This window comes from Protomyctophum parallelum (genome assembly GCF_964188405.1).
Source record: "Protomyctophum parallelum genome assembly, chromosome: 1".
NCBI lineage: Eukaryota > Metazoa > Chordata > Actinopteri > Myctophiformes > Myctophidae > Protomyctophum > Protomyctophum parallelum.
Genome location: NC_139697.1, coordinates 99,858,277 through 99,876,144, shown reverse-complemented (window position 1 = coordinate 99,876,144; position 17,868 = coordinate 99,858,277). Strand labels below are relative to the sequence as shown.

At 41.4% G+C, this 17,868-nt stretch overlaps 2 protein-coding genes across 3 annotated transcripts; both read right to left on the bottom strand.

Moving 5' to 3' along the window:
* Positions 1 to 8,493: 8,493 nt before the first annotated feature.
* LOC310867075 (uncharacterized protein) lies at positions 8,494 to 12,331 on the bottom strand. Of its 2 annotated transcripts, none has more exons than XM_083776869.1 (3): positions 12,194 to 12,331; positions 10,827 to 10,969; positions 8,494 to 9,535 (listed from the first exon to the last, which is right to left on the bottom strand). In XM_083776869.1, exons 2-3 carry the CDS (start codon positions 10,900 to 10,902, stop codon positions 8,550 to 8,552), a joined length of 1,062 nt encoding a protein of 353 aa, XP_083632995.1. In that variant the 5' UTR covers positions 10,903 to 10,969; positions 12,194 to 12,331; the 3' UTR covers positions 8,494 to 8,549. The 2 variants fall into 2 exon arrangements, with proteins under 2 accessions (XP_083632995.1, XP_083632996.1); XM_083776870.1 differs by having other exon boundaries at positions 10,827 to 10,964; positions 12,194 to 12,319.
* Positions 12,332 to 13,083: 752 nt separating this feature from the next.
* LOC310856058 (uncharacterized protein) lies at positions 13,084 to 16,606 on the bottom strand (the record flags this gene model as incomplete). The annotated part of the gene is made up of 3 exons (XM_083761276.1): positions 13,084 to 14,739; positions 15,938 to 15,977; positions 16,592 to 16,606. 3 exons carry the CDS (start codon positions 16,604 to 16,606, stop codon positions 13,550 to 13,552), a joined length of 1,245 nt encoding a protein of 414 aa, XP_083617402.1. The 3' UTR covers positions 13,084 to 13,549.
* Positions 16,607 to 17,868: the final 1,262 nt, after the last annotated feature.

The following is a 17,868-nucleotide window of genomic DNA, read 5'->3' as shown; positions in this document are numbered from 1 at the left end:
GTTACAGACCTGTGTGAGGGTCAGAGTTACAGACCTGTAAGGGCCCAGGATGGTTCTATTTGTACACTTTCAGACTTACAGACTCCATAAGGGTCCATTTGGTTCCATTAGTACACTCTAAGAGTTACAGACCTTTTGAGGGTCCATTTTGTTCATTTCGTACAACTTTCAGAGTTACAGACCTGTGAGGGTCCATGTGTTACACTCTCATCCTCCATGTGTTACACTCTCATCCTCCATGTGTTACACTCTCATCCTCCCCGGAGCACCGCCTGACATGGAAACTCCAGCGGTCCCTGGGTGTGTCCCAGTGGTCCCTGGGTGTGTCCCAGTGGTCCCTGGGTGTGTCCCAGTGGTCCCTGGGTGTGTCCCAGTTGGAGGTGCAGTGGTCCCTGGGTGTGTCCCAGTTGGAGGTGCAGCGGTGTGGTCAGAGCACTGGCAGAGGACGGTGCAGACACACCCAGAACGTCGGTGGACGTGAGCTTCCCTCCGTCCAGGATATACAGTATATATACAGTCCTGTGGGTCTATTATTACAACTGTATGGATGTATGGAAAGGCCTGGAGGATTCTTGAGGACCCGAGAGACACCCTCGCGGTGAAACCGTTTGAGCTGCTATAGTTCCGTGGCGTGGAGGCCCGGGAGACCCAACAGGCACGGAGACGGACAGCTATACCACCAGGGAACTATGTTTACGAACGCTATGTGAACAGGCACCGACACGGACAGGTACCACCATAAGGAACTATGTTTACGAACGCTATGTGAACAGGCACCGACACGGACAGCTACCACCATAAGGAACTATGTTTACGAACGCTATGTGAACAGGCACCGACACGGACAGCTACCACCATAAGGAACTGTGTTTACGAACGCTATGTGAACAGGCACCGACACGGACAGCTTCCACCATAAGGAACTATGTTTACGAACGCTATGTGAACAGGCACCGACACGGACAGCTACCACCATAAGGAACTATGTTTACGAACGCTATGTGAACAGGCACCGACACGGACAGCTACCACCATAAGGAACTATGTTTACGAACGCTATGTGAACAGGCACCGACACGGACAGCTACCACCATAAGGAACTATGTTTACGAACTCTATGTGAACACTGAACAGGCACCGACACGGACAGCTAATACCACCAGGGAACTATGTTTAAGATGCGTCAATCTATTCTACATCCGAGCATAGACATGGTAACTGCCTCTGATTGACCGACGTAGAAAAGATTCACGCGTTTTATGTTTAGCGGCTTTCGGATGTTCATCAGATGATTTAGGGCAGATTCACACGGAGTCCGTTTGATTCAGACTGTTCCCCGAATATGGTTGCCTGGTCCCCTGCATGCTGGCCACCCAGTTCAGCTGTATTCAATGCTTTCACAGCGAATACAATACCTCCATGATGCGGTCCCGGGAACGCTACGCAAGCAGCATTCACACTACCGTGTCCCCGAGTGCGCAAATGGTGTGAATCTGCCCTAAATCTCCGTCATTAGCCCTTATCAACAAGTGTTGTTTTCGTCGACTAAGACGAGAAATGTCCGTCGACTACCTTTTTTCACCGACTAAAACTACATAAAAACTAAATTGGAACGAATCTATGATGGTTAAAACTAAGACAAAATATATTGACAATTTCGGTAACGAATAAAAAAAAAACTAAAGATTAAAATGTTAGAGAAGGACTAGTGGACAAGAGATCCAGTTTTATGCTAGGTTACATGCTAAAAATAGCCGATCTACAAGCTTGTAGATTGGCTATTTTCAGCATGCAACCCAAGTGTAAAATCTGCCATTACAAAGACATGATCAAGGCCTGTCAAAACACATTTTAGTCGACTAAATCAACTGTAGATTTAGTCGACTAAAATCGTATGCCATTTAGTCGACTAAAACTGGACTAAACACTAGAACATTTCAGGTGACTAAAATGTGACCGAATTTTTTTAAATTATTAATAAAAAGTATTCAAAAGACTGACTAAAATCAAAGTTTACTGTAAAAAAAACAACACTGTTATCAACACCATGCAATGCAGCCAGATGGACATTTCCTACATTATTTATTTTAATGTTTTTTTTGTGGCTTTCGCCTTTTATTTTATATGTTTTTATGGAGGGACAGACAGAAGGCTGACAGGAAATGGGGAGAGAGATGGAGGGAGGGTGACATGCAACAAAGGCCGTCGGGATCGGGAGTTGAACCCGCGGCACACTGCCAGACTGGATTTGCCAGCCAAGGTGCCTGGACCGCTGAGCCACGGCCCAGGCCCTGGACCGCTGAGCCACGGCCCAGGCCCTGGACCGCTGAGCCACGGCCCAGGCCCTGGACCGCTGAGCCACGGCCCAGGCCCTGGACCGCTGAGCCACGGCCCAGGCCCTGGACCGCTGAGCCACGGCCCAGGCCCTGGACCGCTGAGCCACGGCCACTAACCGGAACCCTAAATCTAATCCTAAATTCTAACTCTAAACTCCATCTTAACCGGCCACGCAAGTCCCCTCTTCTTCTTCTAACCTCACAAGTCAGTTTCACTATTATGTTTTCACTCCTGCATTTCCTAGTCTGTTACTGGCGGTAGGCAGCATGTAGGTCAAATGTCCATATTGCCTCCATGGTCCAGATGATACTGGTCCAGATGATACATGGTCCAGATGATACATGGTCCAGATGATACTGGTCCAGATGATACATGGTCCAGATGATACATGGTCCAGATGATACTGGTCCAGATGATACATGGTCCAGATGATACTGGTCCAGATGATACATGGTCCAGATGATACTGGTCCAGATGATACATGGTCCAGATGATACATGGTCCAGATGATACATGGTCCAGATGAGAACATACTGGTGATTATCGGTTGAGAACATTCGAAGCAAGTGATTTTTACGAATGTGACACTAAAGGCCTTTTGCCGGTCTGTTACACACACACACACACACACACACACACACACACACACACACACACACACACACACACACACACACACACACACACAACGGGACAGGTCCTACAGCAAGCATGCAGCACCTTACACACACACACACACACACACACACACACAGGCACCCTGACACTTTAATATCATAGATTCATGTTTAAAGCATTTCTTTTGGAGGGGCGCGAGCCCCTCCTATGACCAGCTTTGAGGGTTTCTGTAAACACAAACATTGTTTTGCTAGCGTCTCCTATGACCGGTTAGGAGGGTTTCTGTAAACACAAACATTATTTTGCTAGCGTCTCCTATGACCGGTTAGGAGGGTTTCTGTAAACACAAACATTGTTTTGCTAGCGTCTCCTATGACCGGTTAGGAGGGTTTCTGTAAACACAAACATTGTTTTGCTAGCGTCTCCTATGACCGGTTAGGAGGGTTTCTGTAAACACAAACATTGTTTTGCTAGCGTCTCCTATGACCGGTTAGGAGGGTTTCTGTAAACACAAACATTGTTTTGCTAGCGTCTCCTATGACCGGTTAGGAGGGTTTCTGTAAACACAAACATTGTTTTGCTAGCGTCTCCTATGACCGGTTAGGAGGGTTTGTGTAAACACAAACAGACACTGATGACAAAAGTAAGGGAGCAAATTGTGATTGGCCAGAATGAGATGATGTACTGATGACAAGAGCTCCCGTCTCACTTCACACAGACTTTTATTTTATAACACTTGTTTTTGTTTGTGCTGTGGAAATGTGCACGGATGTGACCACTTAATGGAGTGGTGGATCACCCCAAAAAATGACCCTGTGAAGCCTCGGATTCACAGAGATTTGACCCCGTGAAGCCTCGGATTCACAGAGATTTGACCCTGTGAAGCCTCGGATTCACAGAGATTTGACCCCATGAAGTCTTGAATTCAGAGAATTGACCCCATGAAGTCTTGAATTCACAGATATTTGTATCCACTTGCAGAGCTGTTCAATGATAGCCCAGAGTACACTTGTACAGAACATTAATAATTCTACTCGAGTTGGAAGCATTTAAGACCCATTTTAACCCTCAATGGCTTCCTTTCTGAAAAAGAATGTCATTGTAAAAAAAGAAAGATTCACGCTTTTAGATATTGCTATTTTGCTATTTATTTTTTTATTATAGTTTATTTTATTTGGAAAAAGCAGCATGGATTCAAGGCTGCATTACGGGGTGTGTAAATAAATCTCCATGGATTCAAGGCTGCATTATGGGGTGTGTAAATAAATCTCCACGGATTCAAGGCTGCATTATGGGGTGTGTAAATAAATCTCCACGGATTCAAGGCTGCATTATGGGGTGTGTAAATAAATCTCCATGGATTCAAGGCTGCATTATGGGGTGTGTAAATAAATCTCCACGGATTCAAGGCTGCATTATGGGGTGTGTAAATAAATCTCCATGGATTCAAGGCTGCATTATGGGGTGTGTAAATAAATCTCCATGGATTCAAGGCTGCATTATGGGGTGTGGAAATAAATCTCCACGGATTCAAGGCTGCATTATGGGGTGTGTAAATAAATCTCCACGGATTCAAGGCTGCATTATGGGGTGTGTAAATAAATCTCCACGGATTCAAGGCTGCATTATGGGGTGTGTAAATAAATCTCCATGGATTCAAGGCTGCATTATGGGGTGTGTAAATAAATCTCCATGGATTCAAGGCTGCATTATGGGGTGTGTAAATAAATCTCCATGGATTCAAGGCTGCATTATGGGGTGTGTAAATAAATCTCCATGGATTCAAGGCTGCATTATGGGGTGTGGAAATAAATCTCCACGGATTCAAGGCTGCATTATGGGGTGTGTAAATAAGTCATTGGTTTGGCTGAACTATTCCTTGCACAGCGGCAGCCTGTGTGTTTTAAGTGGCCGCAAACACTTTATTTTATTTAGGTTTTCCAGATCCAGAAAAGATTGTGAAGCTTCATTTCTAATAAACAGTATTACACCCTGACTGCGTGTCTCTCTCTCTCTCTCATGTATATTTATGATGAAATTGTAAAGTAGCATATTGCAGTCCAATTCAAGTGAGATTTCTTGTATATTTAGTTGTATTATGGTTCCGCTCCTGTCCTGCTGTGTTGTGGGGTAGCATGTGGAAAGCCTGATACGCTCAAAGAATTACAGCAGAATACCAGTAATTTATTTGGGCCACGCGGCTTAGCCCCCGTGGGGCGGCGGTGGCTCAGGGATAGAGTGGCCCGGGTGGGAAGCGCAAGGTTGGCCAGCTTCGAACCCGGGCTCCCCCAGTTAGCGTTGAATTGTCCTTGAGCAAGACACTGCATGAACCCCTAATTGCTCCCGATGTGCAGGTTGGTGCCTCGCATGGTTTCCTCTGCCGTCTGTGTGTGAATGTGCCCATTGCAAGTTGCATGTACTCTTGTCTTCTACCCTGAGTCATCATATACCCTCGTAAAATGAGCAGGGGTTAAATAATTCGGTGCTCCTAAAAGGAAATCCAACATGGGGCCTCAGAGAGGGCCAACAATGAGATCTCAAATAATAAATATACAGCTCTCCGATCTATTTGAGGCCCCTAAAACGATCCAACATGGGGCCTCAGAGAGGGCCAACAGGGGGCCCCATGAGACCTCAAATAATAAATATAGGCCTACAGCTCTCCGATCTATTTGAGGCCCCTAAAACGATCCAACATGGGGCCTCAGAGAGGGCCCCAATAATCCATCGACTATACCATACGTGGGCAACTGGCAGCCCACGAGCCTCATGCGGGCCCCACCGTCACTTAACCCATTCTGACCTGAGATCAGATTCTAACACACAGAAGAATGGTGGTTCTTTAATGCGGCCCACAGGTTAATATCAGAATACTGATTGATTTCAGCTGTTACAATTCTCCAAACATGCAAACATGACCCATACTTTAATTACTTCAGTCTAGTAGCTTAATGACGACTAAGCTAGTATTAAAATGTTATGTTTTGTGCCCAATGTATTTGTATTTAGTTCGCCTAACATAGGCTATAACTATAACTAAATGCATTTGAAATTAAATAAAAATGTAAACATTTCAGAATTCCAATTAAGAAATGGCAACAGATAATTTAGGATTGCAATTCAAATATAGCAAAAATAGCTACAAGCTCAAAACACGTTGCAGTGCGACGCAAAAACCAGGCAGGTTTTTGATGCAACAGTTAAAGAACAGACCGGAGCTTGCTTCATTTTGGGACACACCTTGCAAGGGAGCTAATTTGACACAGTATTCAAGGATTTTAGACGTATGCAAAGGGATATTTCACTTTAACCCATTCTGAACGGGCACCCATTTTGGTGTCAGCATCATGTTATGCTTTAGCTATTGAAAAATAGCAGATCTACAAGCTCATATCGCGCCACCGAGTGGCGCGATACGAGCTTGTAGGTCTGCTATTTTTTGTAAAATCGAAGAACGACTGACATTTTTTTAATCTGATCTCAGGTCAGAATGGGTTAATCAGACCAGTGTGTGTCCAGCGGAAACCTCGTATGAATCTGATCTCAGGTCAGAATGGGTTAAGAAACAGTTGTCATTTTATCGTCTACTCAGGCTTATATGAGCAGTGTTTAAGTTGCTCGATGGCATTCATGGTAACGTCTGTTTCACTTCAGATTATGTTGTTCTACTTTCAATTGGTTATTTGGTCTCCTTAAAAACGGCACTATTTGTTTTTAAACCTGTGACAGATCTGATCTCATAGAAATAAATGTACAATCCATTATTACACCAAAACGGGTTCCCATCCAGAATGGGTTATACATCATCTCATGAACAACTGCATTTATGCGATTCCATTCAGTGTCAATGGCAAATACGAGACGCGTGGGGACTAGATTTACGTCATATTTGGCGGACATTTGACCTAATTTCTCCTTTCATTGTCAATGGCAAATATTGAGACAATATTTTGGGGACAAAAGCTGTATATAGGTCAAAAAGTGATTATCATCTTACAACATCTTACAACATGTTTGTTTAAGCAACGGGTGCTAATGTTTGTTTTAGTCCTCGACACAAACTCTTTATTGTCTACAAGCATCGTTGAAAAACAAACATTAAAGCTGTATATAGGAGGGGCTAGCGCCCCTGAAAAGCCACACCCGTATGAAGCGAGGGGCGCTTAACCAACATCACATACAGTATGACATCAATTTCAAAATAGCAGTTTATAAGAATTGTGGTCCCTTATTGGCCGAGGTTTTCCTCTTGACATGCATATGCCGATTTGCTCGGTAACAGACAAAACAAACATGTCAACAACTCTGTCCATTGTCAATGGCTTTTTTAATGTTTGTCTAGACAAGACAAACATTAACCCTGTGCATAGGAGGCCCTCAAAAACAAGAGCGGGGGAACGTCTCCAAAAGACGAGTCCTAACGGAGGCCTCTGTTGACAGTAGCAGTATGAATATCCATAATATTTGTGATTTTCCATCCTCCCTACAGGTACTTAAAGATGGAGTGCCACAATTTTCGTATTTTTCCTGTTTTTCATGTGTCTATGAGGTGACAGTACTTCATTAGACACCCTGGAGTTGTTTTGATGTGCAATGGTGTATTGACTTTGTATTTAGGGTTTCTTCCTGGAGGCTGAGCCCTTGACAGTCAAACGGGCCAATGAAGTAAACAGTAATATAGTGACATCACACTATCAGCCCCTCCCCTAACCCCTCCCCCTTTATCATACAACTACAGCTATGGGTGCGGCTTCAGTTCAGGTGGATCACCACCCATCACCACCCACCAGGCTAACCAGGCAGACTTAATGAACTGGTGGGCGAGTCCACATAAAAGCATCATTTTAACAAATACTGTACACTTTTTGGAAAAAGTTCTTCTCCCTTATATTGTAATAATACCTGATGATCATGTTTTAGGGTGGAAAAAAATGGTGGCACTCCATCTTTAAAGGACAACTTTAGTTTTTTTTCAACCAAGGTTCATGTTTTAGGTTGTTATTAGAGAAAGTAAAAGATGAGTGTTAAACTTTTTCCATTTGCTGCTTTCTTTCGTTTTAGGGATTTTAGCTGTTTTTGACAGGGGGGGGGGGGCATTCGAGCATGGGGCAAAATAAATGTACTTTTTTACAAGATAGTTATAGCGATTTATTGCTTTATTTATTATTTACTATAGTCCTACTAGACCCCAAGAAATTTCATCTGACCACAGAAGATCGCAGGATCTACTGAATGTGAAGGAGGCCTACTGGGGGGAAGCCACACTTTGTGTCGTAGGCTCAATATTCCAGTTTGACACATTCACTAGATATCGTGATCTTTTGTGGCCAGATTTCTTGGGGTCTAGTAGGACTATAGTAAATAATAAAAAAATAAATCGCTATAAACTCTTGTAAAAAAAAGTACACATTTTGCCCCATGCTCGAATGCCCCCGCCCCCCTGTCAAAAACAGCTAACTTTCCTAAAACGAAAGAAAGCAGCAAATGAAAAAAAGTTTAACACTCATCTTTTACTTTCTCTAATAACAACCTAAAACATGAACCTTGGTTGAAAAAAAACTAAAGTTGTCCTTTAAACCGATCCTCTCAGTGAGCTAATTCGTAGTGCAATGGTTGTTTGTGTGAATAAACAGGTGTCTAAAAGAACTGAAACTCTTGTCACAGTGTTCACACTGGAAAGGTTGTTCTCCAGTGTGGACACGCTGGTGTCGCTTCAGGTCCGACGACTGGCTGAAACTCTTGTCACAGCGTTCACAGTGGAATTGTTTCTCTCCAGTGAGCATGTGAAGGTGTCTCTTCAGGTCATACGACTTGCTGAATCTCTTGTCACAATGTCCACAGTGGAAAGGTTTTTCTCCAGTGTGGATATACTGGTGGACCTTCAGATGACTCGACTGCTTGAAACTCTTGTCACAGTGTTCACACTGGAAGTGTTTTTCTCCGGTGTGGACACGCTCGTGTCTCTTCAGGTCAAACGACTTGCTAAAACTCTTGTCACAATGTTCACAGTGGAAAGGCTTTTCTCCGGTGTGGATGCGCTGGTGCGTCTTCAGACTAGACGGACGTGTAAATCTCATGTTGCAATTTTCACACTGGAAAGGTTTTTCTCCAGTGTGAACACTCTGGTGTCTTTTCAGAGACGTTGACCGAGTGAAACTCTTCTTGCAATATTTACAGTGGAAGGTTTTCTCTGTGGTGTCGACACGCTGGCGTGTCGAGGGACCTGACTCACTGACACTCTTGTCGTGCCGTTCGTAACCACCGTCCTCCCCGATCTCCTCATAATCATCACTGTCTTCAGTGACTTCAGTGTCAGATTCAAGTTCAACTTCAACTTCAGAGCAGTGGGAAGAGATGTCTTCATCATCATCATCATTTTCTTCCTCACCTTTCACTGCTAGTAACTTCAACATTGACCCATCAGGCTGCTCTGGTCTTTGAAGTAGATCTTCCTTTTCCTCTTTAAGCTCTTCCTGTTCATCTTTAATGTGTGGAGGCTCTGGTTCCTCCTGGAGCAGACTGGGGCTCCTCTCCTGTTTAATAGAATCCTCCTCTTCACACACAGCCATGTGCAGGAAGTCTAGGAGCAGAGAAATTACATAATAGTTAATACTAGATTCCTAAAATGTTAAAATATATTCTTCCAGTTAATATTGTTACCGAATGGAACAATATAGCCTGCTACAGTCTGACCAGCACAGCTGATTTGATTTATATTTTGATTAGGTGTGCTGTCATGCTCCTTTGAAGCACGGGTAGATAGCTATTTCAACCAATCACATTGCTTCATCGGTAGCATCCTTATTCTGGGGGGAACGTTCGCCAAAATAGCTGATCTACAAGCTCACACTGCAATCTGCTATTTTTGGCACATCAATTTATTTATAGTGAAATAAAGAGTATACCAAATGTTTTACAGGTCTGTTTTATCAAGTATAGAGGGTTTAAAGGCGCAGTGAAACGGAAATGGTGAACAACATGAAAATGGTGTTTCCACATGAAACACCGGTCTGAAGTTTCTGAACCAATCAGAGCGTCGCATCCCTTCAGGCGATGGGACGGTAGCTTTTGATTGATTGATTGAAATATTTATTAACAGTTTGTAGAATTTACAGTACATTTTAAGCACAAACTCAATACAAAGACTGTTAACTGTGAGTGGACGACCCAATTAAGCATTACACTTGTTTACAACAGGGTCCACATTGTTCAATTCATCTAGCTAGGGACGTTAGCTATGCTATGAGCAACAGCGTGGTATGTGTTTGTTTATAAATCAGATGGTCGGCCAGCTGTACCAGTTTACTGTTATGTGGCTTATTTCTACCCTATAATGTTTTCGGATACATATTTTAGCGTGATGATTAAGTTGAAACCGAGTAATACACTGTCTGGATGTTATCTTAAATGGTAATAAAAACGGAGGATTTCTGTAATCAGTAGCAGCTGTGCTGGATGGACCGCAAATATGGGAAATGAAACGGGTGAGCTTCATTGTTATTGGCTTTTATCGATGTGTATCTCTACACGTCATCACGCAGCACGTTTTCGTTTTAATAAATAAATAATGCAATCGTTATTATGGACCTTTGATATAAAAACACACAGAAATGAGAATTTTCACACTTTTTTGGCATCCATTGTTAGGTATGCCCATATAATGACCACGGATATGGTCTAAAAGTGTGAAAAACTTATTTTTCATTTCACTGCACCTTTAAGTGAGACTGAATTTACAGCTCAACAAAATGAATTCATCCCAGTGCAGTATGACGGTCCATAGTCCATAGATCTGTGTTATTATTGTAACAGCTCTACAACTGAACAGAAAATAATAAAGAAAGCAGAAAGGGAGAGCACATGCAACGTACCGAGCTGTGGCTGGTCTTCAGGTTCCTGTTTAATAGAGACAGGAGAGTTCATCTTCACCTGGGAGTGATGCATCATGGGTATTGTAGTTCTTATGAGTCTGGAGAGTTCATCTTCACCTGCAGTCTGGACTCCACACACTGCTCTGAAATGAAGGGATGGAATGAGGGCTTTAAAAGGACCCCTGGCTATTAAGACTTTATGTCTTGACTCTTGACCTGATGCATTATACTTGCGCTCTAGAACTAAAGTTAGACATAAAAACGCCAAAATCTAAAATCAGTGTGATTTTGCCACTAGATACAGATCTACAATGTATTGTATAATGATCGTGATGAGACACATTGTGAGCTAGATCAGCCTTTTTACAACTTTTAACTGGAAGATAATGGGATGAGCAAATACAACATGGTTCTTGCAGTATTATCCTTCTAGTTGTTGAGTAGGCTACAATATTTCTGGTTTAAGAAACAGACAACAATTCAGTATAATATACTTGTAATATACCAATGTGGTCAGATCTTGTAAAAAATGATTCCCCCCATACGTTTATTGCTGTTAAATTAACAATGTTGAACTTGAGGTATACACACTATAGAGCACCGAAGTCTGACGTCACTTTCAGTAGAGGGCGTCAGTCCCCAGGTTCATGTATTTGTTTAGTTGCATTGAAATCACCATAGGAGGAGTTTTAGATTGATTCATATAAGAACTGTGTTTGAAAAATAAACATGTCATCCCGGCCGCTTCACTCACATGGATATGAAGAATCAACTGACTGAGAGAAAACGCTAATGTTACTGCTGCTGAATTAGTTAGATTTTCGCTAGAAGCAGACTGTATCATATATGAGTGACTGACTGTTGCAAACGATACAGAGACACCTCCCTGACAATAACGCCGAGACAGCTTGTTTATTTTTGAACCACAACGCTTATAGTAGACGATATTAAGATCACCCCATGTTATTCTCCATAGAGAAACTACTTCCGTGAACCAGGGGAATCGTCGGGATGAGCGAGTTACGTCAGGACTTCGGTGCTCTATACCATTTGAAAAGAATAAGTAGCATGGTGGGGAAATCCCCTGCCCTAGAATGGCTCAGAACATGTACAAATGCAAAACCTAAGGTGCTTACCCTGACGTCCCACATGTTCGATTTATCTGCACCTTTAGCGTTTAAAACACCTTAGGTCCGTAGTTTTTAATAACAAGGTGTTACACTACTAAATAACTACTGGTTGTGTATGATCACATTTATGATGTATAACAAGAAAACAGATATAACAGAAATACGATTCATATTCCATCTTAAAAGATGAGTCAATAAAGACAAAGAGATGAAACAACGTGAATCAGTTCATCTTACCTGCTGCGTTTCAGTGGTTGAGCTGCTAACAAACGTCCTCCTGCTGTTTAACGACCACACTGTTTTGAAATCACACGTTTCTAGTTTTCTTTGTATGTTAAAGTGTCAACAGTCAGTCAACACACCACCATGTTGTTTTCACAACTGCATTGTGGGTAACTGTGTTCTTCTCCTGACCACAGTGACCAGTTTGTGTCTAGACGCCAGTTTGTGTATTGCTGCCCCCTACTGCTGGTCTCAGGTACTGTCCATACTCTATTGCTATAGGGCAAATCAACACATGATTTGTCCCCAACTTATTGTTTGTGTGATCTGTCAGTATTGTATATTTATGTGTTGTATTTTTTTGTTGTTGTATCCTGTATTCCTGATTGTTGCTTCTCTGGTCACATTCTCTGCAAGCAAGCATCTATCTATCTATCTATCTATCTATCATTGTTTTTACAGTATGTGACATGGCTTCCAGACCTGTAGAGGAGAGAAGATCCACCTAGGAGTGCAACGGTTAATCCAACAAAATTATGTAGTCAATTATTTATATTTTCCAAATGTTATGTAATCAATAATTTAGTACATTAGTTGATTAATAATTTATCCTCATTTTGAAGATTTCATTATAAACAAATTATGAAAATGTATACCGAGTATATACGAGCTCACAACAAATCCAGATGTGATGCATTTTGAGCTTGTAGATCAGCTACTTTCACGAGTCATGCACAACAGAGTTAATCAGTGTGTGTGTGCGTGCGCGCGCGAGCGCGCTTCCATCGATGCAAATTGATGCTGCACAGGTGTGATCACGTCTCATAGAAATACATGATACAACAACATACACCATCACTGGTGATGTAAAAACAAACAGTGACAAAACAAACATTAAATTATCTTTATTGTTCATTTAATGTTTGAGTTTGGGACAAGATGACTCATATTTTCCCCTTCATGGCATTTTTAAAACAAACATTGAACTAAAAACAAACAAACCTGAATAGACATAAATGACAAAACAAACTGAGGAAATTGAGGAAAGAAAGGATTTAAAACAAGAAAAAACAAACAAAAACTAAAATAGCTGGTGGAATGTCCTAACTGAGGCCTCTGTTGAAAGGCGCAGATATTTTGTTTTGCTTCCTATGGTATGGTGTGGATGTAAAGGTTTGTAAAGTAAGTAACTGTACGTGAACATTTTTAAAAAACAATAAAATATTAAAACAGGGAAAGGCGCAGATAAATATCCATAATAGTTCTTCTTTTCACCTCCCTGACAACATACAGGTGTTTGATTTGAGCTAATCTATAGTGGATTCTCTCTCTTCTGTCAAGTCTTTTCAAGTGACCAGAGTTATTTAAACTCTACATTCTTCCCCGAGTGTGGATACGCTGGTGTTTTTTCAGGGGACCCGACTGCCTGAAACTCTTGTTACAATGTTTACACTGGAAAGGTTTTTCTCCAGTGTGGATGAGCTGGTGTCTCTTCAGACTTGATGAACAATTAAAAGTCTTGTCACACTGTGAACAGTTGAAAGGTTTTTCTCCAGTGTGGACACGCTGGTGCTTCTTTAGGGAATCTGAGGCAGTATAACTCTTGTCACAGTGTTTACATTTGAAAGGTTTTTCTCCAGTGTGGATGAGCTGGTGTCTCTTCAGGTAACATGGATCACTGAAACTCTTGTTACACAGTTTACACTGGAAAGGTTTTTCTCCAGTGTGGATACGCTGGTGTGCCTTCAGATTAAATGAACATGTAAAACTCTTGTCACACTGTGAACAGTTGAAAGGTTTTTCTCCAGTGTGAATACGAAAGTGAATCTTTAGGTAAGCTAGCAGAGCGAAACTCTTGTCACAATATTTACAGTGGAAAGGTTTTTCTCCAGTGTGGATACGCTGGTGTGTCTTCAGACTAGATGAACGAGTAAAACTCTTGTCACAATGCTTACAGTGGAAAGGTTTTTCTCCAGTGTGGACATTCTGGTGATGCTTTAGGGAATGTGAGTCTGTGAACCTCCCGTCAGAATGTTCACACTGGAAAGGTTTTTCTCCACTGTGGGTGAGCTGGTGTTTCTTCAGGTTACATGAATCACTGAAACACTTGTCACAATGTTCACACTGGAAAGATTTTTCTCCCGTGTGAACAGCTTTCTTTCTAGTGTCGATACGCTGGCGTGTCCTCAAGGAACCTGACTCACTGAAACTCTTTCGTTCGTAACCACCGTCCTCCCCGATCTCCTCATAATCATCACTGTCTTCAATGACAGCAGTGTCAGATTCAACTTCAACTTCAGAGCAGTGGGAAGAGATGTCTTCTTCATCATCATCATCATCATCATCACCTTTCACTGCTAGTAATGTCAACACTGACCCATCAGGCTGCTCTGGTCTTTGAAGTAGACCTTCCTGTTCCTCTTTAAGCTCTTCCTGTTCCCCTTTAAGTTCCTCGTGTTCATCTTTAATGTGTGGAGGCTGTGGTTCCTCCTGGAGCAGACTGCGGCTCCTCTCCTGTTTAATAGAATCCTCCTCTTCACACACAACCGTGTGCAGGATGTCTAGGAGCAGAGAAATTACATAATAGTTAATCGAGCTAGATCCCTAATATAAAACGAAACATGATGTCCATGACATGTCAAATTAATAACAGAACAGTAATTCCTACACACTTCCAAGTGCTTAATATCTTTAAGATATTTTGGGGTCTGCCTATATTGATGAAGTAAATAAAGTAAATTGACAGGAAACGGGGAGAGACGTGGGCAGAAAAACACAGAGCAAAGTTCGTAAGGATCGGGACTCAAACCCACAACACAATTGTCAGGCTGGATTAGCAGCCAAGGTGCCTGGACCGCTACGCCAGCCCAGGCCCCAAATGCTTAATATCAGCTTCTTTCCCTGTGAGTCACAAAGAAAAACATGTTTCGTCTTCACAGCTCCCTGCCTGCTCACTCACTTCTATTGCTTGCAAATTAATTCTGTTTAATCAAATATAGAGGGTTTAAGTTAGACTGTACTTGCAGCTCAACAAAACAAATTCATCCTACTGGCACGCTGCCAGTAGGCCATGGAAGTATTTTTCATATCTGATCGAAATTGCAGTTTTTTCCCCCGATTATCAAAGTGCAGACTGTAATCTGTCAAATGCTGTGTCATGCACTACAATCTGAAAATAGATTGGAGATATGATTGTTGGAATGTCTTCAGCACTAAAACCCTCTAAGTAGGCCTATAGCTCTTTACCTAAAAAAACTGATCTACAAGCTAGAGATCTTGTAGATCAGTTAATTTCATTAAATGTTGCCACCAGAATAAGGATGCTAGGGTTCATGTGGTTAAACCTCAAACCTGAGGGAAAGGTCCATAGGAGATCTGTTATTATTGTAACAGCTCTACAACTGAACAGAAAATAACATGAGATAAAGTCCATAGATCTGTGTTATTATTGTAACAGCTCTACAACTGAACAGAAAATAACATGAGATAAAGTCCATAGATCTGTGTTATTATTGTAACAGCTCTAAAACTGAACAGAAAATAACATGATATAAAGTCCATAGATCTGTGTTATTATTGTAACAGCTCTACAACTGAACAGAAAATAACATGAGATAAAGTCCATAGATCTGTGTTATTATTGTAACAGCTCTACAACTGAACAGAAAATAATAAATAAAGGGAGAGCACATGAAACGTACCGAGCTGTGGCTGGTCTTCAGGTTCCTGTTTAATAGAGACAGGAGAGTTCATCTTCACCTGGGAGTGATGCATCATGGGTATTGTAGTTCTTATGAGTCTGGAGAGTTCATCTTCACCTGCAGTCTGGACTCCACACACTGCTCTGAAATGAAGGGATGGAATGAGGGCTTTAAAAGGACCCCTGGCTAATAAGACTTTATGTCTTGACTCTTGACCTGATGCATTATACTTGCGCTCTATAACTAAAGTTAGACATTAAAAAGTCAAAATCAAAAATCAGTGTAACCAGTTTAAACCAATATTATGTCAAAGTAACCTGAAAATGACAGATCTACAATGTATTGTATAATGATCGTGATGAGACACATTGTGAGCTAGATCAGCCTTTTTACAACTTTTAACTGGAAGATAATGGGATGAGCAAATACAACATGGTTCTTGCAGTATTATCCTTCTAGTTGTTGAGTAGGCTACAATATTTCTGGTTTAAGAAACAGACAACAATTCAGTAAAATATACTTAAGTGCCAATGTGGTCAGATCTTGTACAAAATTATTTCATTATACCTTTATCGCTGTTAACAATGTAACAATAAACTTGAGGTATACACACTATACCATTTGACAAAAATAAGTAGCATGGTGGGGAAATCCCCTGCCCTAGAATGGCTCAGAACATGTAGCCTACAAATGCAAAACCTAAGGTGCTTACCCTGACGTCCCACATGTTCGATTTATCTGCACCTTTAGCGTTTAAAACACCGTAGCCTATAGGTCCGTAGTTTTTAATAACAAGGTGTTACACTACTAAATAACTACTGGTTGTGTATGATCACATTTATGATGTATAACAAGAAAACAGATATAACAGAAATACGATTCATGTTCCATCTTAAAAGATGAGTCAATAAAGACAAAGAGATGAAACAACGTGAATCAGTTCATCTTACCTGCTGCGTTTCAGTGGTTGAGCTGCTAACAAACGTCCTCCTGCTGCTTAAGGACCACACTGTTTTGAAACCACACGTTTCTAGTTTTCTTTGTATGTTAAAGTGTCAACAGTCAGTCAACACACCACCATGTTGTTTTCACAACTGCATTGTGGGTAACTGTGTTCTTCTCCTGACCACAGTGACCAGTTTGTGTCTAGACGCCAGTTTGTGTATTGCTGCCCCCTACTGCTGGTCTCAGGTACTGTCCATACTCTATTGCTATAGGGCAAATCAACACATGATTTGTCCCATGATTTGTCTGTCAGTATTGTGTATTTACATGTTGTATATATTTTTTGTATCCTATATTCCTGATGGTTGCTTCTCTGGTCACATTCTCTGCAAGCAAGCATCTATCTATCTATCTATCTATCTATAGGCCTACTGTATATCACCTTTAAGCCAGTCACTTTGAAGAGAAGAACACCATTTCATGAACGTATTAAATTAGTAAACTCGCACTAAAAATGTGGTGAACCACCAACCTAATAATTGTAAACTCACATGAATGCAATCATGTTAAATGTTAAACTATTCAGAAAAGGCAGATCATGTTTCTAACATAACCCGGATATAGGACAAGCAGGTATTTGCTGACCCTGGACTACAACAATGGCATCATCTGCTATATAAAGAATAATCACACCCGTGTGAAGTGAGGGGCGCTAATATATTAAAGTCTAACTCATGTTGATTAGGTGATGTAATGGTGATGTAAAAACAAACGGTGACAAAACAAACATTACATTATCTTTATTGTTCATTTAATGTTTGAGTTTGGGACAAGATGACTCATATTTTCCCTTCATGGCATTTTTAAAACAAACATTGAACTAAAAACAAACAAACCTGAATAGACAAAAAAAATGACAAAACAAACTGAGGAAATTGAGGAAAGAAAGGATTTAAAACAAGAAAAAACTAACAAAAACTAAAATAGCTGGTGGAATGTCCTAACTGAGGCCTCTGTTGAAAGGCGCAGATATTTTGTTTTGCT